The 27255-nt window shown below is 35.0% G+C and overlaps 1 protein-coding gene across 4 annotated transcripts in view; it reads left to right on the forward strand.

The window, feature by feature from the left end:
• The window catches only part of LOC149804182 (RNA-binding protein 5-A-like), a 50835-nt gene that overhangs the window by 19299 nt on the left and 4281 nt on the right, over positions 1 to 27255 (forward strand). Inside the window, exons 9-22 of one of the 4 annotated variants that reach the window (XM_089954166.1) lie at positions 949 to 1008; positions 2229 to 2493; positions 7358 to 7397; positions 8041 to 8254; positions 10747 to 10829; positions 11908 to 11998; positions 15035 to 15126; positions 15654 to 15824; positions 16164 to 16310; positions 17097 to 17135; positions 17482 to 17715; positions 20058 to 20123; positions 21439 to 21524; positions 24833 to 24959. In XM_089954166.1, the coding sequence (XP_089810292.1) occupies positions 949 to 1008; positions 2229 to 2493; positions 7358 to 7397; positions 8041 to 8254; positions 10747 to 10829; positions 11908 to 11998; positions 15035 to 15126; positions 15654 to 15824; positions 16164 to 16310; positions 17097 to 17135; positions 17482 to 17715; positions 20058 to 20123; positions 21439 to 21524; positions 24833 to 24959 (1715 nt within the window). The remainder of the gene's footprint in view (positions 1 to 948; positions 1009 to 2228; positions 2494 to 7357; positions 7398 to 8040; positions 8255 to 10746; positions 10830 to 11907; positions 11999 to 15034; positions 15127 to 15653; positions 15825 to 16163; positions 16311 to 17096; positions 17136 to 17481; positions 17716 to 20057; positions 20124 to 21438; positions 21525 to 24832; positions 24960 to 27255) is intronic. The other 3 variants (XM_089954167.1, XM_089954168.1, XM_089954169.1) reach the window with 3 other exon arrangements.

Consider the following 27255-nt stretch of genomic DNA (forward strand, 5'->3'; position numbering starts at 1 on the left):
GGAATAAGTTGCAATACCCTCCATCCCATAGAGGGAGAGATGATGTGCTCTAAGCTCCAATAATTATCTTTACAGTTTAACCAGTTATACTGTTCTTAATTCTGAGTACAGCACATCCCTTAATAGTTGTTCTCTTTACATGCAGATTAGGGAATTGGATTCTTCAGGATATCTAATGTTAGCAGTAGAATTAAAAAACGAAAAAGCACATGCCCTCCAAGAGACTGATAAGCTGAGGGTTGTTAAGTAAAGCATATTTGGAATCCAGGGAAAGCATTTTCTTTGTGTAGTAATCACCTGTATGCGCAGTTTCGAATTCTGTGTTTGTTTTCATATGAACCCTTTCAGTAATCTAAGTATCCTATCATATATTTTTAGGAAACTGCCTTCCCAGGGTAGCATGTTTAAATAGAGCAGCCCAGCTGTTCAAAACTTATTTTTCATATTTTAAATAAAATAATTTAGTGTTGTGAACAAAAGTATATGCTTTGCTTTCAAATTCCAAGGTAATGGTCTGGAGGTGGCTACTTTTCTTAAACCTTAAACAAAATGGATTAGTAGGTTTAGATTAATTTAGTCCATTGGAGCCTACTGTGGCTTCTGTTATGTGAAAGTCCCTTTCCAGGCAGCTCCTTGGCCATGTGATGTTTGGCACTCATGATCACATGAAAAATTAAATGTACAAAACTCTAACAGTACAAAATAATATCATTATATCTTAGTAAAACTTAAGCTGGATCAGTCAGTGTATTGTCTTGTAATGAAGAAAAAAATAAGATGAAAGTTTACAAGTTTAGTTTTTTTTGGTTGTTTTGTTTTATAGATGAAAAAGTGGAAAGACAAAATCAGGGTCATTAGAATATGGTGATGTACACAGTCTCTACTGTACTGGGGTTAAAGTCAGCTACCATCCACTAGTTACAGCTCCATGTCTGTTTTTATTTTCAGAGTCTGACAGAGCCAGAGAGGGAGATGGATACGATCAAGTGGGAACCAATCCATGTAATAGTAAGGCATTTTAATTTGTCACTGCTGTACATCAATAATTAGCATCTGAGTGTATTGGATATTGCATACAGTTGCATCAAACATGACTCGTATATTTGGTACAGCAGAGATAACAAAGATAATTATTTATTATGGGATTTACCATATGACCTGATACCTTGTCATATATAATTGCTTTATTAATTACTATTTGAGGGCAAGGTTTGATTTGCACGGTGTTCGGCTGGTAAAATCTGTTTAAGACTTTAGCTGAAACTAAGCATATGTCGGTGACAAAACAGTATCTTTTTGTTGTAAAGGTATTAAATTGGGAAGGATGGGGATTTTTGTTTACATTTGCTAATTCCCCAAACTTTATTGCTGGGAGAGATTAATGTGTCCTTCCATAGATATAAAGTTAAGAAATTAATGTAGTTGGATGCCTTGTAATTAAATGTCAGTTTCCTTTCCACACATTCCGGAGCCACATAGCATTGGCCTTGGAATCGAAGTGTCGTGGTTACAATACCCACCCAGAACAGCCATGATTTGAGCTTGGAAATAGGCACTTGGCTTTTATTTCCTTGTTATTATATGTTCAGAGTGTCATTAAAAACAAACCAACAAACTTATTATGCTAAAGTATTATTGTTTGATTCATTTTAACTTAACCTGTATTTGTCCTAACCGGAACAGTTATTATATATCGCCCTAGATTGTTTGGTTAGGGCCTGTATCATACTTGTGCATTGCCAGGTAAAAGATTATATGTATTTCCCCAGTTTTGACCAAAACCTTTAAATTGGAGACCAGTACAAGGACATGATTTAATAGTACTAATTTTGAATTGCTTTTAAACTCAATAAATTATCAAAAACACTAGATCGAAATGAACTTTAAATGGGACAATTTCGGTATCCAGTGCAAACAGCTAGTAAACCCCTATCAACAATGATTATGAATTACCAAGTCAGTATTGTCCTTCTGAAGTACTCATTTATGTACAAATCTGATGCAGTCATCGTCGGTTGATTATATTTTGTAATTTTGTCCCTGTTATATAAAGGGTTTGCACCTGATGGCATTCTGGGACGATGTGCTACAACAGTCTTATGAACAAGATCAGGGAATCAGATTAAGGGTAAGGAGAGATTAGAAATGAAGAGAGAGTAAAAAGTAATGAACAGTTTCTTTTGTTGCCATTATGTTGCCTTGTTAGATGATGCATTTATTCTTTTCAGCATTAATATTTCGTGGATTAGATGCACTCACGACAGAAGACAATCTTGTGCAAGCTCTAGCTGCAGTTACATCAGTCACAGTGAAAAATATTCGTGTAATTCGTGACACAGTCACAGGCACATCTCAGGGATATGGATTTATAGAACTGAATTCTGTGCTAGAATCCACACAAATGCTGGAGACTTTACTGGGAATGAATCCTCCTTTTGAAGTGGATGGAAAACAAATTCTTGTTTCATTTGCAAAGAACACTTTTACTACAGTGTAAGTTCCATGATAATTTTTTTCTGAATTTGTAAATCATTTAAAGTGTTAGATAATTCATATTGCCAGAATTGAGTAAATATGAAATATTTAGACAGATGCCCCCCCCCCCCAATCTTCAGTATCATGTTTGAAAATACAGACCTGCTAACCCTTAACGATTTTGCTGTCTTACGAAAATTCCCATTAAAATACAGACTTAAGGCATATAAGCAACACTATGGAAAAATGATCGTTGCCGAAAAATCTGGATAATAGGTTCATTTGTGTTTGATTTGGATCCAGGTTTCATATTAGAATTAGTGCAATTAGTCAGGGAACCAGACTAGCTTTACAGCAGCACCCCAAATGCTTTAAACTGCACCTATTAGTTCACAAGAAGCATCTGCATGATCAAACTGTTGATTATTGATTATTTTTTTAAAATGGCGTCCAGAAAGCAATGCATGTTTAGGACAAAAGGGAAAATAAGCTTCTAGAACAGTATTAATAATCAACACTGAATAATAAAAAGGAGTGTTCAGATTATTGTGAATAAAAGGTGGAAATGACACATTTACATTTATTGGACATCACATGCCAATTTAAGTATTTTGGCAGGAGATAGAATTGCCATCGTCATGTGAAATGGAAAAAGAATTTCCAAGTATTTTATTACGTCAAGTTGAGAGATAGCACCAAGCCACTGAGTTGCATATGGTTTGGAACTAAAGTTTGTGCTACTGTACTAGTGGTAAATAAAGTCGTCAAGTTGAGAGATAGCACCAAGCAACTGAGTTGCATATGGTTTGGAACTAAAGTTTGTGCTACTGTACTAGTGGTAAATAAAGTCTACGCATACTTTACAAACTTTTCAGTTGAACATAATGTTTACCGTCACTGTGATGAACTTTTACGTTTTCCAGCTGTACAATAGCAGCTGTTGATATTTTGCTGCACCTTATTGACAACTGGTCAATCTTACGGAAGAATATCAACTGCCTTACTGAGACGGACTCGTCGGGGTTGGCAGGTCTGAGAATATAGTGGTAGCTGAAAAAAGTCTTTTTCTTGTAGGAGTATGATACCATGAGGTGTTACCTGAGTAATTCAGAATAATTTCTGCCAAATTTTAGTTCACCTGGTTGGAAGGCAAGGTGTACTTGTGTACTTTTTAACCCTTGTCTGTCAAAAATGTGTTTTCACGTATCTCACCTCCTGCTGGACCAGCTTCAACCAATCTTGGCCCTGAGTATCATATAGTAGGCCTTTCAAGTGTGTACCAATGAAGCCAATCTGCCATCAGAAAAGATTCCCATTCCTAAACAAAGAAAACTTTTAAACGTGTCCAGTCCCTAACAGAATTTTACTAGAAGCATCCTGTCATGAAAACCTATGAAGTTTTACCGATGAGTCCTATCTGTCATCAGTTATGGCCACTGAACCCTTTAGTGCCAACCAATTATATATAAAATCTTAATGCTGTTAACTCCATTTTCTTATCCTCTGATTAGTGTGGTTTTAAATTTGACTGCCAGATTAGTGTGGCCTAAAGAAAATCTCTTATTACAATAGTTACAAGTAGAATATGCATTTTATAATTAAGTATTTGGAAGAAAGAACTTAATAAGTAAATACAAAATGTACAACCTAGTCTTATTATTGTTATTCACTTATAATAAGACATATTTAGGCAAAACAAATGTAAGAACAGTTTCAGACTTAAACTTTAAACGAAAAGAAAATAACTGCCTTTATTTGGCCAACAATAGTTAAATATATGGTCACAGAGAGGTAGATAAGACTTGCTATAAATTTATAATAATTACATCTACGAAAAGGGCCAGGACTCGTATAAATAACTGATTTAAAAAAGAACGTGTGTATGGTAATCAGAAAGAATTCCCTTTTTAAAATATTGCACCGTATGTTTTATTGCGACAAAATCCAATGTAATGTTCTAAATCTTTATTGCAAACCGTCATTTCAGTTTAACACCCCAAGAACAATACAACTTTATTTAGACCATGATAATTCTCTGCTTTTTCCTTTAAAGTAATATTTTATGTGTGTGTTGTCTGAATAAAAAGAAAGATTTTTTACTTCTGGTAATTTTGACATCAAATTGCACACACCCACACACAAAACACACACACCTGAACATCCCCTCTCTCTCTTAAAGTTAATAATACTCTGTCTCTTTTACTTAAAACTATTTTCTGGAGGAGAGCAGCAGTAACATAGCAAACTTTTTTCACTTTTATGACATAAAATACTCATCTAGGACAACATCTTTGAAAAAACGTATTGTTGTTGACCTCCAACCAGAGAAGAAAAAGAACATATACAGTTGCATATAATGCAGATATGATATTACCTTAATAATATATTAGATATATGTTCAGTGTAAAAAATATTCATTGAGAATCTTTTATTATATTTCCAAACTAAACAGCTAAAATCATTTCTAAGAAAGTCAAACATTTTTACTAAATTACCCCACCAAGTAACTATCTAAAGAATTATTCAGAATAAATTGCGGAATCCAGATTTATACGATTTTAGGGATATTAATATGTTGAAAAATAATTTTAGAAAAGTTAATTTTGTGAAAATGAGTAAAAAAAAATATTTAATACAGATAAAAGAGAATTTGATTTTCCATTGCAACTACAATATGACCGATTATACCTAATATTATCTATTGATTAACTCCTTTTTTCGCCCATGTAACTCATCATTTTTAATTTCTCTCTCACAGATGATAATGTTCACATTCCATCCGATTGAGACTTTTGTAAAGCAAGATGAAGATGTTATCTTTTCATTGAGCATGAAATATATACTGGAAATAATCATTGCTTTGTTCCATGCTGCCAACTATCTGTTTAAAGGGAAGATAACTAGTTATGATCCCTCATTAAATATAGCAAGCATTACTAAGAATAGAGAACCTTGTTTAAAATTTTTGTTCTCCAAAACAACCAAACCAAATTTTGTCAGAATTGATGGAAAGCTTTTATTGCATCCAGGCCTTTAAATTTTTTTTTACGAATACAGCCAATCTGGCATCAGGTATAGTCACCCTTACTGTAGAAAGAAGGAAACAAATTGTAAATGACTTTATCTCAAAAACCATATTACTTGACCAGATTTTACAGAAAGTACACAAATGTTGATCCACCATGAAGTCACTATGCATATGCCAAAAAACCTTTAAACGACTTTTCTAAAACTGCAGAACGAAATTTGAGTTCTTTCTGATTTTTAAAGTTTATATTGGGTCACCATCAAAGATGACCACCATTACTGAACAATTTAAATAACTTCAGATGACTTCTCAAAAACTGTTGGAAATCATAGGGCTAAATTTCACAGAAAGCCTGATGGCATTAAGGCTGTTTAAACTGATAGCAAAGAAAGTGTCCTACCGTACAAAATTTGGCCAGCATTCTAAATTTTAAATAAAATAACTTTAAATCAAGAACTTAAAAGTTTGAAAAAAGCATTCTGGCATGAAAGCTTTTTTTATATGCCTGTCCCACATTGTGTATTGTGTATTATGGTAGTTTTCCTCTGTCCATTAACATTTGCATATCTGGCGCATAAATTGGTATTAGTTGGGAAAATGTTCATGCCACTTCATTGCAAATATATATCATGACTAGCTGGTATGTAATGTACCATAGTCAATTACCTTAGGGTCAAGGAAAAGTATAATTATGTGACTTGTATAGCATTTGATCCACTGCTGAGAATTTTTATAAAACTTTGGGTAATTATATATCATTGTTTAACAGCGTTTTGCTTACGATAGCCATGCCTTCTACCTCGAGGGCAAGGTCCAAGCCAGGAAAATGTGATTCTGTGTCTTGTGTTTTTGTTTTGAAGTCAATCTTTGAACTACTAAAGATAGCCAGATGTACAGATGTTTTGTCACCTACTATAACTATGCCCCTAGCCTCAGTGTGAAGGTGACACTAAGATAACATGACCTTAGCCATACCACTGCCTTGTAGTCAAGATTATGGGATGTGAAAATATTTAGTAACCTCAATCCATTTATAACTTTTAAACCAGTGAAAATATTTTAATGACACTGATCCATTTTCTTGTCCAGGTTGTCACTTTTTTAACACCTGCAGATATTTTGATGACGCTTTATCTAGGTCAACACGTATAATATTTTAATCCCTGGTTCAAATTCAGAATTCATTAGTAGGGAAATGACCACAAAATCAGTGTATCATGTGCCATACGCAGTACACTTGTTAATTTTTGCAAATGCGAGACTATTACTAAAAATATATAAACTTTTATGTCTCTCAAAAACTGTTGAATAGATTAAACCAAGTTTTTACAAAAAGCATCTTGGCATGAAGTCCATGTAAATTTTGACAAATGTTGACTTGGCATCAAATTTGGTTTGCATTATTAATTTTAAAATCTTAAATTATCCTTAGATATTCTTTGGTAGAATTTGACCAAATCTGACGTAAAGCATCTTGGAATGAAGGCCTTTCCGTTTTGCACCATGTTTTAAACCACTTAGGCAATGGCCATTTGTTGGCATCATTCTGTTCTTTCATATTCAATATTTGGGGCTAATCCATAAAACTAAATGCGTACAAATATGCAAAGTTTGACTTGACAGGCTAAACTATGAATTTGAATTACAAAATCTTTTTGTTGAAGAAAAGAAACCCAGACAAAAATAACACAGCAGTAGGACTTTCAAGCTTTTAGAATTTTAAAATGAGCTTGAACAAGAAAGGAAATGAATTATTTTTTATTTATATTTATATTTTCTGACACCATTCAGGTTGTCTGTCATTGATATTTTGGGATTATGTAAAGTTTCAGTGGATTTGTTTGTCTGTTACAGAATGGCAACCTTTGTCAGTACAACACAAGGAACACAAGCAGTAAGTTGCTTTACTTTTTTGAATATGTACAGTATGTTAATCTCGTCCTCGTATGTGTAATCAAGACTGTCAGTGGAGCTGTTTATAGGATTATATCCTTTCTTCTATTGTCTATTTTCTTCTCTATTTTACAGAATTTTAGCATATTTTTTTGTACTGCTTTTATTTGGAAGGGTTTAACTTTATATAAAGTTGTTTTCAGTTTTTTTAATTTGCATTGTTACCTTTTATCTTGTAGTGCATCACATCTACATTTGGAATGGTTTACTTGTTGTGTACATCTATATATGTACATGTTGTGTATGTCTTTATATGTACATGTTGTGTACGTCTTTATATGTACATGTTGTGTACGTCTTTATATGTACATGTTGTGTATGTCTTTATATTTACATGTTTTAAAACTATACCTTAAGTGGTCAGCATATGGCCATAATTCTGCTCATGTACTATTATACCCTAATGAATTCATACATACATGTATACTGTTTTCCTAAAGTTAGCATTCATATGAAATATATGTATCATCTATTTTGATGACAGTGTGTGATTTTTTGAACTTTCTGAAAGAGTTGTATTGCAAAACACACAATATTTCCAATCAGTTATTGTTATATAATGTACAATTTGGTGTCATCTGTAGCAGTCATGGGACGCAAGTCAGCAGTCTGGGACAACTGAATACTACCAGCAGCCAGGTTATGACTACAATGCTCAGCAGGGGTTTGACCAGTCATATTATGCTCAGACAGGACAGTACTATGATGGACAGAGCTACGACTACGCATTCTATAACCAGCAACAGGCGGCAGCAGCAGGCACTGCAGTTACATCCTCCACTGCCATCAACACACAAAGTGAGCATCAATCAGTATTGCAGAGCAGTCATCAAAGAAAGAGTTTAAACCAGGCACACTTATGTGTCTCTTCTAAGACCATCCATTCTTAATGTGTACATTGTGCGCATTTTTTGGTTTTGGATGAAGTCCTTTAAACCCTAAGGGAAGGGCAGATTCTAGGTTCGGCTTGTAAACCAAGTAAATGGCCCTGTAACACAAGGATGACACAACAATTCCAGAGATGCTCTCATGATGTGCAATTGCATGATTCACGCAAAATTTGTATGAATTCTTGCACCTGGAAAGCGGTAATGCGTGAGAACTCCCACAAATTATTTTGAAGTCGCACATATGAAACTATACTCAGGGCAGTATAAAACTTTAATCGGTCATTCACCCATAAAGTATTTGTAGAAGTGGTAAAAATATTGTTGTGCTTGTCTTGATTTGTATTTTTCTGTAACTGTTTACACATCTGGTTTCTTTGGCTTGAAATGCATGGTTGTTAAACTAAATTTGATTGGCACCATGGGCCTTGTAACAAGCATTGTGTCAAAGTTTGAATCTTGCATAAACAAAGTTTTGCATATGCGCATTTATAATAGGGGCTATCTAGAAGACCCAAAACGGCGGATTTGCAGCGTTCATTTATAAATGACGTTTTAGTTTGGTAAATACTGGCTGATCATAGTAATGAAGGCAATTTAATTTTAATGTCGGGAAGTATATCAGATTATAGGAGCTCGGAAAGTGTTAATGGAGATACCAGTGAGTGATTTGGAACAAAAATAATGACATTAATTTTGAATCTGATCTACATGCTGGATGGACCAAACAGATGGCATGCCGATCATTTTCAGTGGTATTTCAAAATTAAATGTAGAAAAGGCAAACAAACGGGCCAAATTAATATATGCACTTTTTTAATGAACAGATTAATGCATATAAAACTAGAGGCAACATCTTTTAAAGATTTTGATTTCGATAGGGGTCTTACAGAGTGGATAAGGAAGAAAGAAAGAGGGATATTTAAGTGTCATGTAAATATTGGACTACAGCCTTTTTCTCTTCCCCCTCATTTTTATTCTACTCTCCCATTATTTTTGTGACAAGGGAGGAAATCCCCTCTTATGATAAAATCCTGGGAGCATCTCTGCAATTCAGAGCACTCTTAATTCCATCACCCCTCAGGTCAACACTAATGTACTGTTTATATTCCTCACCAGTTCATAGTTATCATGAACATTAAAGGGGACATCCATGAAGTACATACACAATCATCCAGTTTTACACCCACTCTCTTTTGCAGTGTGCACTTTTGTAACACATGCACACACACGTAAGTATGCTTGTGCATCCCCACCACTCCTACCCCCAAACAATAACTGGGACAGTCAAACTGAGAGATGATGATTCATTCATTTTAAATAAAAAGCAGCTTTAAACTGATGTGTTTCCTGGCTTAAACAGCAAATAGTAGAACACATGCAATAAAGGAGCTAACATATAATGACCCCCTGACAGTGCAGAAGGTACATGCTTATTAACAGCCACCCCCTGTCCATACAGGTGCACAGTTTTCTCAAATCCCCTCCTGTCCTCTTCATATGTAAATAATTTACAAATGTCCCCAAATGCTGAGTTTGTTTGCATACTTTACAGAAACTAATGTTATGTTGCCTGTTGTCACATCCCTTTGCAAGTGCTTCTTGATTAGTTGTAAAGCAGAATTGCATAGGAACTGCATGATTTAGATGAAATGGATTGGGCATATTTATAGGCTTAAGTAGATGACCTGATAAGGTGTTTGAAGAGTTGCAATTTGGTTCATGTATTTTATACCCCAGCTGGTGGGGCAGATTTTAGGTTTAGCTTGAAAATCATGTAAATGGCCTGATGAGCTGATTAGATATTAGATAACTATACTTAGACATTTTGTATTAAAAAGCATGGTTGTTGCTTAACTGGTTAACCTAGATGGATGGAATTGAATTGGCCTCTTAAATAGATGACCTGGGTAGATTTTTGACCTATTTATATATTATCAGTCTTCTATGCATTTTAGAATTTAGTCATTTTTCCTTTAAAAATGGCTGCAAGCAACAAATCACTTGACCTGTACAGATGAAATGTTTATGCTCTTTATTTAAATCTTGGTTCTTCTACTTTTATTATTATTTACTTCTTATGACTACAAAGGCCAGCTTCTGTTTATATCGTGTGTATTATTATTCTTTAAATAAATCGGTTTTATCATTGTTTGATTTCTTGGTATTGTACCACATTTGCAAATGTTGGTTGGGCATTAGCAATCAAAAAGTTGATTTGTATTGTTTTAGTACTTTCAGGTAAAGTTTTTGTGATGGTGTATTTATTAATCATACTTGAAACCACAAAGGAATACGTAGCTTATGTCAAATGTTAAATGTTGATGAATTATTTCAGTCCTGTATCAGAATTAAAGGAAAGAACAATTGTATTGATTTTGATTGTGTTTTTCTTTCTGGCAGCTGATTCGACAAATGCAGCAGCAGCAGTAGCCCAAGCAGCCATTCAGCAGGCACAGGCTGCCAGGCAGCAGTACAAAAAACAGGTAAATATCAGTGTCATATACAAGTGGCATGTAGTAAATCGTTAAGATATTTTTACTGGTGTGTACCAATTTTTATGATTTAGGCAAAGACAAGATATTTGTTGGTACTTATGTTCATGGATGGGAATGTCATATTTCCACTGAAGGATCTTTTATTGGGAGAGTGGTGATGCTGTTTCCACAGAAAGATCATGGGTTGGTAAAGGTGGGCATTGTCATAGAAGAATCGTGAATTTTGAGAGGGGTGCTGTTGTTTACACAGAAAGATTGTGGCTTGGAGAGAGGTACTGTTGTTTTCACAAGAAGATCGTGGTTTGAGAGAAGGGTGCTTTTGTTTCCACTGAAGTTCATTTGCTGTTTAAACGAAAGGCTTGTATCAGCCACAAAATTTACTAAAACTGGCACTGTAAATTGTGATATTCACTTTTTTTGTAAACACAAGACCAATGACCAGATACAAAGACTTGAAATTAAATGATATCTGTACAAAATTGAATTATTGTCCCACTGGATAGGATGCATGGGTTTAAATATTTTAACACTATTTAGATGTGATTATTTATAAATAGAGTTAAATAACGGACCAGGAGTTGGTCCACTGATGATGAATAATAAACAGTATGGTGATACGTTATCAGAACATTGGACAACAGCCCAAAGATATAGTCTAAATTGTCTTGATTATGGCATGGAATATCATACCTAAATTTTCTGATTCATAATTGACTGTCATATGTCCCATACACTTGTTTTTGTAGGCTTTCTTGACAGATGAAATTCAGACTTTAAAAAATGCATATTTTCAGTATTTCTTAATTAAACTTGATGGGTGATATTGCTTATGAATTTGAAGGTTACACCATCCAATTTTTTCTTTGCTGTTACTTTTCCAGTGGTGTTGCTGCACCATTATCAACAGTATTCAAGTTTTGTGCTAAAGTTGTACAAGTCGGGTTCAGGTGGATAGACCAACACAAGAACGCCATGTTCTGTAGATTCAGAGTTAACAGTATTTAAGTTAGATTACATGGGGCTTAACTTTTGGGGGTAATGAACTCTCATGTATATGTGATTTTAGACTGAGGAAAGTTCAAATGAAAAAGCCAGTAGTAGCACAGCACAGCCGGCAGCACAGGCCCAGACGGATAAGACTGAGCACACAAAATATCGTATGTACTTATTATTTGCCTGTTTGCTCTTGACATTATATGCTGATTAAATTTAAATATCGTATGTACTGTTTATTTGCCTGTTTGCTCTTGCCATTTTAGACTGATTCAATTTAAATATCCTGTGTGACTTATCATTGAAGAAGGAGATTGCTAATGCAAGATGAAGTGGTTTCAGTTCTTTTGTCAAGTTGTAGTTTTTAACTCTCCTGGCTATAAGGCCTCGGTCCTTAGTCCATTGTGCATCACCTTTTTCCCTTTTTTAACTGCTCATTACATTTACTTCTTCTCCTCTAACAGTGCTTTACAGAATTTGATGGAAATCATCCTGGCATGAAATTATTGCTATATTGCCATCAAATATGATCACCATTCGCAAAAACAGAAAAATAATTAAACAACTTGTCAAGAACCGCTGGATAGAGTTTGACTCCAATAACTGGACAAAAGTATTCTGACATGATAGTCTTTTTGTTGTGACGATGCCGATTCATCATATCTTCTCATAAACTACTTGATAAATTTGACCAAGTTTCAGAGAAAGTATCATGGGACAGAGCTTTCATTTTTATAAACATAAAGCCAATTTCCTATGTCCAAAGCTTTGACTACTCATGTGTAAAAGCAGGTCACTGCTGATTAACTCCATGCAATCGTCCTTAGCCTACTTGCTGTGTAACAGCTCACTGCTGATTTCCACAGTGATATGTGGGCTACTCACTGTGTAACAGATGACTGGAGGTTAATATCATGACATATTATTTAGGCTACTGGCTGCTTAGCAGGTCACTGCTTATTAACTCAGGGTGATGCATAAAGGGGGCCTTTAGAAATGCTCGTGGCAGCGTGTACTGGACAACATTTTCAAATGCAGTTGAGTAGATCTGATTAGAAGAATTCTCTTTTCCAACAGATTGCATCTAGGGGCTGTGAATGGGCAATTGTGATTATTCTAGATGATGTAATGATTATTGTCCATTTATCCAAGAAGTTACAGAAATAAATTTGGGATAGTAATGGATTGACTCTTGATCTGTGAGAAAGACTGTTTTTCACAAATAACTTCTGACAGATTTTGATCACTGTTAATGACATTAATGATAGTTTATTACTTCCAACTGAAAAAATTGAATAGGAAATCTCTTCTTCCAGTTTAGCAGTACTACAGTACAACGCTAACCCACTACTTCCAGGTTACCACTACTGCAATACAACCCTAACCCTCTACTTTCAGTTTACCAGTACTACTGTACAACCAACCCTAACCCTCTACTGCCACTTTACCAGTACCACATTACAACCCTAACCCACTACTGCCAGTTTACCAGTACCACAGTACAACCCTAACCCTCAACTTTCAGTTTACCAGTACTACAGTACAACCCTGACCCTCTTCTTCCAGTTTACCAGTACTACAGTACAACTCTAACCCTCTACTTCCAGCTTAGCAGTACTACAGTACAAACCTAACCCTTCACTAACAGTTTACCAGTACTACAGTACAAACCTAACACTCTACTAACAGTTTACCAGTACTACAGTATAACCCTAACCCTACTTTCAGTTTAGCAGTACTACAGTACAACCCTAACCCACTACTTCCAGTTTACCAGTAAAGTAAAACCCTAACCCTCTACTTACAGTTTATCACTACAACAGTACAACCCTGACCCTCTGTTTCCAGTTTACCAGTACTACAGTACAACCCTAACTATTTACCTCCAGTTTACCAGTTCTACAGTACAAGCTTAACACTCTACTTTCAGTTTAGCAGTACACAGTACAACCCTAACCATTTACTTCCAGTTTACGAGTGCTACAGTACACCCCTGACCTTCTACTTTCAGTTTACCAGTACTACAGTACAACCCTAACCCTCTACTTCAGTATACTAGTATTACAGTACAACCCTAACCATTTGCTTCCATTTTAGATGTACTACACTTCTACATCTTCAAAAGAACACAATTTTAGGGATCACTAAATAATACTGATAGGTTGTATCATTTTTATTTCAAAGCTAAACCCATACTTAAGGAAATTAACAATATAGTTCATTCAAGAAAATTGACACCTGATACAATCACATTTTACTCTTGGTACGATTTTTTTTAAATTCATCCATGCATTCAGTCTCTGTTCAGAGTGTTACTGCTACGTGCATCATTTGCTGCGATAAGATGGAAAAAGAATAAAATTAATCCAGAGAAAGAATGTATGAAGAATTTTACTCCAGTAACATTTTTAGTACAAGTATGTTTTTTGGAACCTTTACAATTCAGTTACTCTCATAATTTCCAGGTTTAAATAATGACAATTATATTAATAGCAGCAACAACAGTCCATGATCATACAAGGAATCGTTTCCAGTATGAGAGGTGTTTAATAGAATAACTACCATGCCCTGTTAGATCCTGTGGAGAAACATTACTTGTCAGCAAGCATCATTAAAAATTACTTTTGTGCTTGTCATGTCATACTTACAGGTTTTATATTTTATTACCTTTGTCTATTATTTTCTGTACATTTTACTGAATTTTAACATCTGTGCCTTTTATCTTTTAGTACTTCTAAGTTTGCATTGATTTGGAAGGATCATCTTAATGAAGTTTTCTGCAGTCTTACGTTTTCAGAACTTGACCTTCAGTTGGCACCATATAGCTTGTATTGTGCTGACATTTTAAACCCCAATGCGTACATTGATACAACAAGGACATAACTTAATGATTTTGCTTAAGCTGTAGGTCTACACAGGTAAAATATGTAAATAAGCAGACTGAGTCTTGGCAATATAAATAGGCGCACAGGGTGTCTTAAGATGTTTCTTAAAATCTTCTTGGAAAATAACCAGTGCAGTTTGTGATGTATCCATGGTTTGAAATTGAGAGGAATGATATGGATTGTTTACAACTATATTTGCTCTTGTGAATCTTAACATAATCATGTTGAAATAGGGTGGGACAAGGTAACCAGATTTGTACAGTTTCACATTGTAAAGTCTAACTGTAATATTGGTCTCTATTATATCGATTTCAGCTCCACCAGATGTCAGCGTGTACCAGTACGACGAGTCCTCTGGCTACTACTATGACCCTACAACAGGGCTCTACTATGATGCCAACACACAGGCATGTGTCACAGAATGAGTTTGTTTCAGGCTGGCAGTATTGTATCTTATATTGTACAGGCTATACAAAACTATGGCATCATAGGCCAATATACCAATGTTTTCTTGTAAAATACTTTTAAAATTCACCACATGGTGTTTCTTACTGTAGCTCTTATCAGACTATTCTTTCTGTATGAAAAGTTTGCAGGTATTTAAACATTCTCTTTTAATGGATGTCAAGCTAGATACAATCAGCTTTGTGAAGACACATTTTCATAAAATACTAAATGTTTTAAAAGAAAATTATATGACTTTTATAAATTGTACATTCAAGCAGATGGGGTTGTTAATTAGATTTTTGGTATTAAAATAAAGTATTAACCTAGTGAAATTGTGGGTTAACTATATTGATATGTCTACAAGCTATTTAAGAATTGTACAGTTCATTAAAGAAAAATGCGCATAACAGTACAAAATTAAAAAAAAAATATATAGATCTACATGGTGTAGGTACTATGTATGGCTTACATCCTGCTTTAATTTCAGTATTACTATAATGGTCAGACGGGTCAATTTTTGTACTGGGATGCAGAAAAGTCAACTTATTTGCCTGCTCCCACTGGTGATGAGAACAAACCAACAGAGGACAAGGAAGAGAAAAAGAAAGAAAACAAAGATAAAAAAGAGAAAGTTAAGATTGCCAAGAAAATTGCCAAGGTACACTAGTTGAGACTGCCTATAGCCTATTCATTGTGTGTGTGTGTATGTGTGTGTGTGTGTATGTATATATATATATATATATATATATATATATATATATATATATATATATATATATATATGGACCTTTATGAAGCTTCAGCAACATATTTGCACAACTGTTTTTACCTTGGGTCATTGTAACGTATTTTAATGTAATGGTTTTATTATGGAGTCCACAATCAGGCCTTGACCTCATTCTTTGTTAACTTAATGCATAATAACAGTAGTGTGTACAAATAGTCTTTTAGCAGACATGTTATAAATTAATACCTTCTTGGTCAATCTGTTTTGTAGGACATGGAGAAGTGGGCCAAGACACTAAATGCTCAAAAGGAGGCCCAAAAGGAAGGCAAAAGGGTACTGCTGCAACAGGTATTTGGAAGGAAAGATGAAAAGGAGTCTGCAACAGCTGATGCTGGATTTGCCATTTTGGAAAAATCAGTAAGTGTTTTTCTGAGGAAAGTTATTTGACGAGCACATACGGAAAATGTTTATATCACCATATTGAAGCCAGGTACCTTAGTGTGTTGCAACAGCAAAACCTAATTTGCAAAGTGAGATTCCTCTGAGGAACACAGACTTGAAAGTTTACATTTCTGCTTATATACCTACTGAAATAGTTGTCAGTTCTTAAAATATATGTATTTCATCAGTATTTAAAGCTCAAGAGAAACAAACATCCATATAAAGTTTTGGATTTCATCTCAAGATATTCCTCTGAATTTGGTGAGGTAGAATAGACACATTGCTCTCTCCTGCATGTCAGAAGTAGAATAATGTATGTGACCCTTCAGATCAGAGTTGTGTCCCATGATGATGTTAATGCTGAAAATGTCTTAAACGTGTTGAAAGAGTTTGGTTTATACAGAAATAAACTGACTTTGTATATTAAGGATTTTACCTACTGTTTCCGTTATTATCCTTGTACTGTTTTTGGAACTTAGCACTATATAGTCTGGATAGTGCGAACTCTAACAAAAATGAATGATCCTTGAGATAAATACTTTGAAAAACTTGGAGACTTTTGACTGGCATATAATGGGTATAAAAATAAGTGGATTGTCCAATGGTTTAATACATTTTGTTGGTGTTTATGTGTGTGCTTTTGAGAAAGTGAAAGATCCTTCTAGATACCATGCATACAATATAGAGAATTGAGGTGCAGTAATTCACATAGTAAATTATCCATCAATTTCTTTATAAAAAATGTCTGTTTCTTTATTACAGAAAAGTGAAGACAAGAAGTTGATGCCTCCACCCCCAACTGTAAGTAGAGATTTGCACCATTTTTTTCTGATTAACTTTTGGGTCTTAACAATTTGAATACCTGTGCATTATTTTACATAAACTTTTACAGCACTATCATATATATATATAAATAATTCATAAAATTTGGTGTGAATTGGCCAGAGTGTAGTAGATGTCTTGAAATAGTATGTGAAGGAAAAGCACCATCATCAGGTGAATTGGGAAAAACTTAACCTGAAGAGTAAAACCATTAAAAATTTTATGAGACGTTATTTTTAAAACTTTGTAATTGCATTTTCCTTGACTGTTTCTTTTGCAAGGTTTTAATAAATATAATATAAACAAGCAAGTCTTGCATTTTCAGCCGGTAGTGTCGGCCCCCAGTCAGTCGAACATTCCAGGTTTGGTGGCATCATATGGTGGAGACAGTGACTCTGAGGAAGAAGACCAGATGGGGGGAGTGGCAAGTTCAGTGGGTAGCCAGGTGGATGAGAGCAAGCTTGTAGACTTGACAAAAATGGCTTGTCTCCTGTGTAAACGACGGTTCCAGAATAAAGAATCTCTACTACGCCATCAGCAGATGTCAGATCTTCATAAAGTAAGTACAGATTGAAATATCAGATGTAACGTGTCTTTCATCTTGTGGACTGTATCTTAGATCTGAAAAATTGTGTGAGGCTGATCATTAACAACACTGCATGCAGTTTGAATGCCCACACCTGAGGGTAGTAAAGTTGAACTGTGGCCGTTTCCTCCTCCCCTTCATTTTTGTTCTGCTCCTTATTTTTGTGCCAAGGGAGGAAATACTCGATTATGATAAAATCCTGGCAGCATGCAGTGGTAGGGCATATATTATTATCCTTGTCCATCTATCAAAAATTGGGTAGGTGTTAATATTAGGTCAGTTTTTAGGCACTAAGGTGGTGGGTATATGTATCCTTAGAATACATTTCTGGTGTATATTTCAGTTTTTATTTTTATTGACAATATTGCTGCTTCCTCGGTATTAGTTCATGCTTCAGGGAATCAATGATCAGATCATGCCAAGTAGTTGTAGAGCTCGTTAGTTGATCTCGAACATGACTGCTGTTGTGACCATCAGGAAAATCTAATTATCACTGACTTCCACAATGACCATCAGGAAAATCTAATTATCACTGACTTTCACAACGACCATCAGGAAAATCTAATTATCACTGACTTTCACAACGACCATCAGGAAAATCTAATTATCACTGACTTTTACAACGACCATCAGGAAAATCTAATTATCACTGACTTTCACAACGACCATCAGGAAAATCTAATTATCACTGACTTTCACAACGACCATCAGGAAAATCTAATTATCACTGACTTTCACAACGACCAGCAGGAAAATCTAATTATGACTGACTTCCACAATGACCATCAGGAAAATCTAATTATCACTGACTTTCACAATGATCAGCAGGAAAATCTAATTGTCACTGACTTTCACAATGACCAGCAGGAAAATCTAATTATCACTGACTTCCACAACGACCATCAGGAAAATCTAATTATCACTGCTCTAGATGGCTGGTCATGTCAACATTACCAGAAGACTTCTTGTGATGTCTAGTTAGAAATGGTACATATCAAATACAAACTTAAGGCCACCATGGCAGTCATCTTGAAAATATCTTCTTCTTACTCTTCCAAAATGGAAAGACTTATCAACGTGGACTTTTCACCATAGAACGTCTTACAGTATCATGCTGGTCTTAAATTAAAATGGTGTTGGTCTGACATCCAGTGGGTGTTGGTCTGACATCCAGTAGGTGTTGGTCTGACATGCAGTATTGCCACCATGATGTCTATCTAGAAAATTTTGTTGTTGCTGTTACTTATAAATGAAAAGTAGTTTTGACAGTTTTCATCCGAAGAGTTCTTGTGGTGTCTTGTTGGTCCTAAATGAAGAATACCAGTTGACCATCAATATGGTTGTCTTGAAAATAATGTTATCTCTGTTCTCTCAAAAGAAGTGTTATATCAACATGGGGTTTTCACCAGTAATCTTCTTATGATCTGAAATGAAAATGGTGCCAATTGTACATCCAGTATAGCTGCCACAATAACCATCTTGAAAATCATGCTGTCATTTCTCCCACTGCCCACCTCAGCAGTTAATTTGAAAATCATGTTATTGCTGAAGAATTTCAGAGATAGTTTCAACACTGAGCAGTAGAAAAGAAGACGTGGTCTGGAGCATCAGTCATTTCTTGAGAATCCATGTTTAACTGATTGTTGAGTGAAGTAGCAGGACGCCATTGAGCTCATTGGGGTGTGAGACTGCAGTTCTGTACTGGCACTTTTTTATTGCAACATTATGCTTGCCTTCACAGCATCATATCACACTCCTGCACTTTTTAAATGCATATTTTCCAAGTGGTGAATAGCGCCATAACATTTTATTCAACATCTTGCTGAAACTTGGTCAGTGGAAAAAATAGCCTTACATAGGTATTGTTAGATTTGGCAGATCTGCAGTTTCCATTGATGGTTGACAAATAGAATATTGCATGTAGGTCAGTCATGTGCCTTATTTTTCTAACCATTTTACACCTGTTGATTGACATACAGAGTAATGGCTGTTTTGTTTGGTGGTTTTTTTTATTGGAAAATGGAGTTTTTGATGTAAGCACATCGATGTGTGCTTGGGGCTTGGTTAGCTCTAGTTTTTGGTAATTTAATGTTAAAATCTTAAATTCGTAACTTGCACATTTTTTTCCACAAAGTAAAAATATGCAAATTGCACATTAATTAGCATTGTAGTTCTCAGATAAAGCTATTCTTAACAATGTTGTCTACAAAATTGTTAAAAAATATAGATAGACATTAAATCTGGGCTGAAACTCGAAAGTTTGTTCTGATGCATTTCAACAAGTTTAAAGTCCGTATTTTTAATGTTTTTTCCAGCAAAATCTTGAGGCTTTACAAAAATCCAAAGGAGGAAGCAGCGAGCTGGGTTTTGACAACATACATGTAAGTAAATGTTTTTTAATGATAGCAGACAAGACAAACATTATCTTAGGTTGCCAGCAGACAAGACAAACATTTTATTTGGATGCCAGAAGACAGTAACATGTTAGTTGCAATAACAGGAAACTAGATGACATACTCCTATTTAACTTTGTGCGTTTGTCCTCAACATTTCCACAGTTAACTATCACTTAATTTTCTCTTTTATGCTGTGCCACATCATTGTTATTGGCATATATTGTTACTCTTACATTTGTACATCACCATTTGGGTATATTGTGCCTCCAGGTCATTTGGATTAGGATTGAGTTCCATGATACATTTCTGGTTATGGCTGTTTTGGTTATAGGTCAGATGAGCTTATGCAATGGCCAGATCTCGGACGTCCAGCCGTGCGTCCATCCATTAGCACATAGCACTAGATTCTTATTTCTGCTAAACTGCCATGATACTTGATTCATCACAAGGCTCAGATGGTCCTATTTGAAAATGGTGTCACTTGGAACATTTTGAAATCTTGTCATTGCTATTTCTGAAGAAGGGATGGTTATATCAGCATGGGGTTTCCACCAAAAGACTTCTTAACTTACCTAGTTGGTCCCAAGTGAAAATGATGCCAATCTTACATCCATTATGGCTGCTACATTGTTCATCTTGGAAATTAAATGGAAGGTAATATTAACATGAAGTTTTCATTAAAAGACTTGTGATGTTTGGTTGGTCCTTAATGAAAATGGCCAATCAGACATCAAGTATGAACACCACAGCAGCCATCTTTAAAGTCATTTTAGCACTAGAGAAAAGCTGAGATGGTTTTAACTGCAGCATTTAACAGCAAGTTCTGGTCTTACCCAAGATTTCTGGAAAAACTTATTTTGCAGTTGAGGTTTTTATAATTCATGTAGGAACTGTACGAGTGCAGAATGATGTCGGTATTTTTCAGTTGAGTTTCTTATTGTCGAGATAGGAACTTTATGAGTGCAGAATGATGTAAATGTTTTTCAGTTGATCGTATTGGTACATTAAAAAGATTCCGTCATCAGCACACTTGCTAAAAAAAATATCGGCTTGCTTTTCTGGAAGAATTGAGAATTGAGTTGGTTTTCAAAGTCTCACCTGTGTCCTTTTTCTTTTAAAACTACTTAAATTGTTAATGTCAGTTAAACTTATTCCAGGTTCATTATATAAAAAATAAATTTGTTTTCTGCAGTTCATTTAGAGATATTTTGCCACGATAGACTTTTAGTGTCAGTTGTAAACTTCACATAAATTTTGTTCTTTAGAAGTTCATTGATTGTTCATTTGTTGTTCATTTCAGTATCGAGACAGAGCCAAGGAAAGGAGAGATAAATATGGAATGCCAGCCCCACCAGAGCCCCGGAGGAAAGCTCCAAGTCCTGTCATGTAAGTTGCTTTTTTTAAACTTAAAAATTCTTTCGGAATTCAGAATTTGGCTCATTTATCAATTTTGTCATTTTCTGTCCTAGGTAGGTACAGTAACTTGGCTTTTGCAACATAGTTAGCCTGGTTTCAGTTGGGTAGAGGAGATAATGTAAATTCCTAGCTTGTCATTCATGCCAACTCTAGAATCATTACGTGTTAAATGAGGAATTGGACCAATATGATTTGGATGTTAGAAGATTCCAAATTGATTCCTTTCCAGAATTTCAGGAGGACACTGTGTAGACATTAGTAAGGGAAATGATGATATTGTTGTCGGTTACCTTTGTCTATCAAAGATGGTCTTGCAGTTCCAGAGATTTGATGGCCCATGAATAGTCATCTTTGAATGCCATGAATAATAATATTGATTTCCAAATCTGGGAGAATAAAATTTGACCTGAAAATGTCAGTAAAAGTGTGATACAGTATGTAATGATTTCTTACATAGAGGGCAGATGCAGCCACATGTCAGAATATGTGAACTGCATGAAGTTAATACAGAGAGGAGCTTTAAAGGAAAAATACGGTTGTTGAGAATGAAAATAAAAATTAAACGTTGAACCCACATGAACAGTGGTTACAAAAAGGAAAGCAAAAGAAGTTTTTACCAAGGCTGCAAAAGAAGCAAGTCTAATTCATCAGCATCAACAGGCTGTGGTGGTGGTGGTGTGGGGAATACTAGTGACTTTATGTGAATAGTTTAATATAGTTGATATATGTAATTAAAAACTTAACTGAAAAAATGAAGGAAAAGAATATGTTATGATAAGAGAAAAGTGTAATATACATGTAATACATTATGCAAAAATTAACAAATCATCGTGTGAACACAGACATGCACTTGTAAGAACATGTAGCACTAATATTATTGGAAAACAACTTATGATGACAGTGAATATTGTGAAATTCTTCAAGTAGTGTTTAAAGTTGGGAAAGTTTTTATTTTTTATTTGAATGATGGTGTGCAATATTATGATATTGGGGGGACCAGGAGCAGTTTTGTATGTTCTTGGAGTCTAAGAAGCATTTTGCCCTGGACCCCCTGATCAGGGGCATTGCCCCTTGATACCCTGTTGGGAAGGGACCCCCCACGTACCCCTAAGTATTTTCAATTTGTTTTTCAAAGAAGCGAAATCCTGTCTGGTGATTAGTATCAGGAAATCTGCATTGGAAATGAGGGTCAGTGCTTTCTTTCTTTGTACAATACATGCACATGTGGAACCCAAAATGCCAGATCAGTTGGAAAAGTTTATACGAAGACCAAATATCCATCAAAAAGTATATATTTTTTTTATATACGATTAATGATGCATTCGGTAGCTTAATTTCTATTCCTCATTGCAAACTTGGTTAAGTAATTTAAGCCAGTTCAAGTCCATTACAAAGTTTTGAATTTTGCCAAAAATGTCAGTTTAAACGATATATGAATTACTCGATAATTGTTGTTGTTATTGTTCGATCTTGAAATAGAATCCATATGCTAATAGATTTGCTGCACTTGAAGCTTTTTTGTTGTTGTTATTGCTATTCTTGACAGCTGAAATATTTGCATTTATCAGTAGCAGAAGCCAGTAGTTGTGTGCAGAATGTGCGGATTGTACCAGGTGTCTTTTGTTAATACTCATGATGGCACAACACGAATTGGCAGAAGCAACTGATCCAGTGCTTTGACTGGAATGAACGTAATAAAGTTAACTGTTAAAATGGTATTTCAGGCTCTGTTTAAGATATTAAAATGTTTCCTTTCCAGTTTGTTTAAAATTTGATAATTCACCCAAGAACCTGTAAAGAAAAATAAATGCATCTTTAGTCAATGACCACCTTCCCATATGAATCAAGACTGAAATATTGTCTCGTACACGATGGAAGATCTTCTTTACCTTTCAGGAGGATTTAAATTTTCAACAACAGTTGGACTCATTTGAATGATCATTTTGAATAAGTATAATTTTCATGTGTTGGTATAATTTATTATGCATTATTTCATATTCAGTATTACTAGTGTTTGAACGCATCATGTTTTTTTTTTTTTTTCTGGTTCCTCTCTCTGCCCATGTCTCACATTTAAGGCAGTGAGTGGGAGTAACAGCTACCAGATACCTTATAGATATGTGTGCATTGAAGCAATATGAAATGTTTTATACCTCTTTCAATGGTTAAAATCAAACAAACCTGGGTAAAAGCTAAGATATTAATACCCTTTTTATCTTATTGGCATTGATTTATCTGATACGTGCAGCTTTGTTAATCTCTTGGGAAAATGTGCACTAAGAAAATGGTGGTGGGGGGTAATCATCATATGTGGTAAATATTTTAAATTGTGTCTTTAAATTTGTGGTTCAGGCAACAATGAAAACCACAAAAACTGGTCCCCAAGAAAATTTCTAATGGTGCAGTAATATATAGTTTTGGATTTTACATCCATTGCTATGAGATATTTTACATGTATATAAACAAAGTTTGTTTTTTGTTGGTTTTAACAACACTTCAGCCCATTTTGGTTTTTGTTGGTTTTAGCAACACTTTCAGCACATTTTTATCTATATCGTACTGAGAAAATAGGAGCTGAGTGCCTTCCTAAAGGACACCAATGTGTCCAACCTTGGTGTATATTGAACCTACAATTCAGTCTATGCTTTGCCAACTGAATCAAGAGAAAAATAAGAAACAAAAATTAATAAAAAAAATAATCTTTAGTTACATTTGTCATGAAAATATAATACGGTGTCAATATCATAATGCTGGTCATACTTGAAAGATTATTTAAATAAATCGGCTTTGATCTTGCTTGTGGATGATTCCAATACTATATAGTATTGATAGAAATATATCTTTTGAATACTTGATTCCCTTCTGAACAGACAAATTTACTTTGCATTAAATTAATGTGAATATTTATGATTTATATGTAGCGTATGTTGAAACATTATTTTGACTGCCCCCTGACAGTTTAAGAACCCTGATGTCACCAGAAAGAAGCCAGTCATGAGTAGCTTTAATCTTGGTATTCTTACTGTTCCACAATACTTTATTTATGTTTTTAAACGCCATTGATTTCCTATTAATAATTACTCATAAGTAAGGTAGACTGTAAAATGAAGCCCATTTTAGTCCTAGAATAAAAAAAGGTAGCATAGTAAATACAACACTGGAATAAGCTTCATAATATAGATATTTCTTTGCAATCAATTTGGTCATAATGGAGAGTACAGCATCCACAAGATACATCTATTGTCTTTTAAATGTAACAAGTTTTGCATATGTTCCAGTTACGAGGAGCCAACAAAGGCTGGAATAGGTCAGGAAAATATTGGAAACAAGTTGCTTCAGAAGATGGGCTGGTCAGAGGGTCAGGGCCTGGGGAGAGCTGGCCAGGGAATAGTCAAGCCTATTGAGGTAGAGTCAGATGATAAAGCAGATTTTGTCAGTTTCTAGAATGGAGCTTCCTTTATGTGCATTTTGCACTTAGTAACTTGGTGTTTTATGTTTAGTTTGGTGCTTCAAGAAGCAGGGTCTGAAAATTTTGTGCCATAGCTCAGGGGCTACCAGATTACTGGGTCAGGACTACCATGCTTGAATTACATGGTCTTGCAGGCTACTTCAGGAGAACATACTTGTGTGCTTTTTGCAGAGCCAGTGAATTTCAGCAACCCAAGTTCTTTTCCAATCTGATTTTGACATTTTTCATACCTAGGAGTAGTTCAGTTTAGCTGTGGGACATTGTGACAGACAAATGTGAACTTGTCTTTGCATGTAATTTAAAGGACATGCCAAAGTGTTTTGGACAATTAGGCTTTTAAACAGTAACCTGCTTCGACACTGGAAGATAAAAACACAAACTGGTTAGTCATCAGTGTACATGTCACAAGTTACAGTTTAAGTAACATCTGTTGCAGTTAATTATCTTATTTTATCAAAGAAACTATTTAAAAATCATAAGAGTTGGAGGAATTTTTTTTCCACATGATGTTTGGGTCGGGGGAGATAAGGCAAGTTTATGACTACCTCCTAGATGACCGAAATTGATTGGATAGAGCTCGTTACACAGGTTATAACAAAACTATTCAAGAGGTGTCATTCCTTTTACTGTGCAAATCTTTTTTTTTTATTACCTGTAATTGTTTACACATACTTGATCTTACTGGTTTAAGCAGGTTGGACATGTAGTTTTATGATGTTTAGTGTATGCCAGTATCAAAATTGTACAGACTGTTTGAGTACATATGTTTTGTGTGTTTAAAAAAATCTTTACATACTAATTAAGGAAGTAAAAATATTGATCACACAGAGATGGATCATATTCAGATTGTTATGTACAAGCATTGCTGGATCACTTTGGAAAGATTGGTTCATATGGCTGTTGGAGTCCTTGGGAAAGACTGTTTCTAAAATGGTTGTTGGAAAACTTGGGGAAAGGCTGCTTAATACGTTTACTAAAGCACATGGGAAGGATTCTGGTTAAAATGGTTTTTGGAATGCTTGGGAAGGATTTTGATTTAAATGATTCTCATGTAGTTCAGCAAATGATTGCACACAGCAAACTGTATGATCCCTATTCAGCCACCTCACATTATTTCAGAATGCTCAGCTGTGAACAGCATGAATAGCCCAGAATTTATTTTGTTTTCTGTTTTTTTCTTCTAAAAAGTGATTTAATTTTGTAGCTGTTACTAATAAAGCAGAATTAGATGAGTTAAGATTGTAATAAAAAAGCAGTCAATGTGTCATTACCTTGAACACATACAAAAACTGCATTATTGTTTTTCTCCCTGCAAGACCAGGGACGTAAAATAGGCCCAGTACACCACTGTATATACTGCAAGAGGTGGCTAATGGAGGGAACATTTTTACCTGGGACATGTCTCTTGATGCTGATGCAACTGAGAAGATCTTGAACTTTTTAAAAGACTACAGTTCATATTAAAAATAATGGCCTTTGGAATTCTTGCATGCATGCACAATGAATCATCCTGAAGTCTACTTGTTCCTAACTCAATGGTCCTACATGGCATCCAGTGTCAGCCATTTCACTGGAAGACGGGTTATGTTGTTTATTAGTCGTATATGAAAATGGTGCCAATCTGACATCAATCATGCTGGTCATATTGAAAATCTTGTTATTGCTACTTCTGAAAAGCTTCTGATAATATGCAGCTGGTGCTATATAAAAATGGTGCTGGTCAGACATTGCCATCATCATGACCATCTGGAAAATATTGTTTTCACTGCTCCGGATGAGATGATCATATCAACATGGGGTTTTCATTAAAAGATTTTATATGCTATCTAGCTTGTTCAGTATTAAATGGCATGGATCTCTAACTTAAGTGGGCTGAGGACAGTCGCTCATATGGACCTCTAACTTCATGGCTGAGGAAAGTCTCTCATCCTGACAGTAATAATGACTGTGCAGAGTAAAACTTCTCAGTTTACTTGTCTCTGACGTAGTTAAATATATACGTATGCATTCTCTATATTTAACAGTGCTGAATATCCATTGTACATAAATTATTGATTTTTTCAGCAGTCTTGGAGATGTTTATACCCTATAACACAGTCTGACCAAAGAAAAATCACCAAATTCTGGCATTTTCAGGCTCCCAGCGCTTTACAGGTCAAACTTGTTGCAGTGTGAGCTGGATCACTGAAAAGGAACATTACTCTAAATAACATAAACATCTAGAAAAGTTTC

The sequence above is a fragment of the Sinohyriopsis cumingii genome, chromosome 3, assembly GCF_028554795.1.
Source record: "Sinohyriopsis cumingii isolate HCF-2022 chromosome 3, ASM2855479v2, whole genome shotgun sequence".
In the NCBI taxonomy this organism is placed as follows: Eukaryota; Metazoa; Mollusca; class Bivalvia; order Unionida; family Unionidae; genus Sinohyriopsis; species Sinohyriopsis cumingii.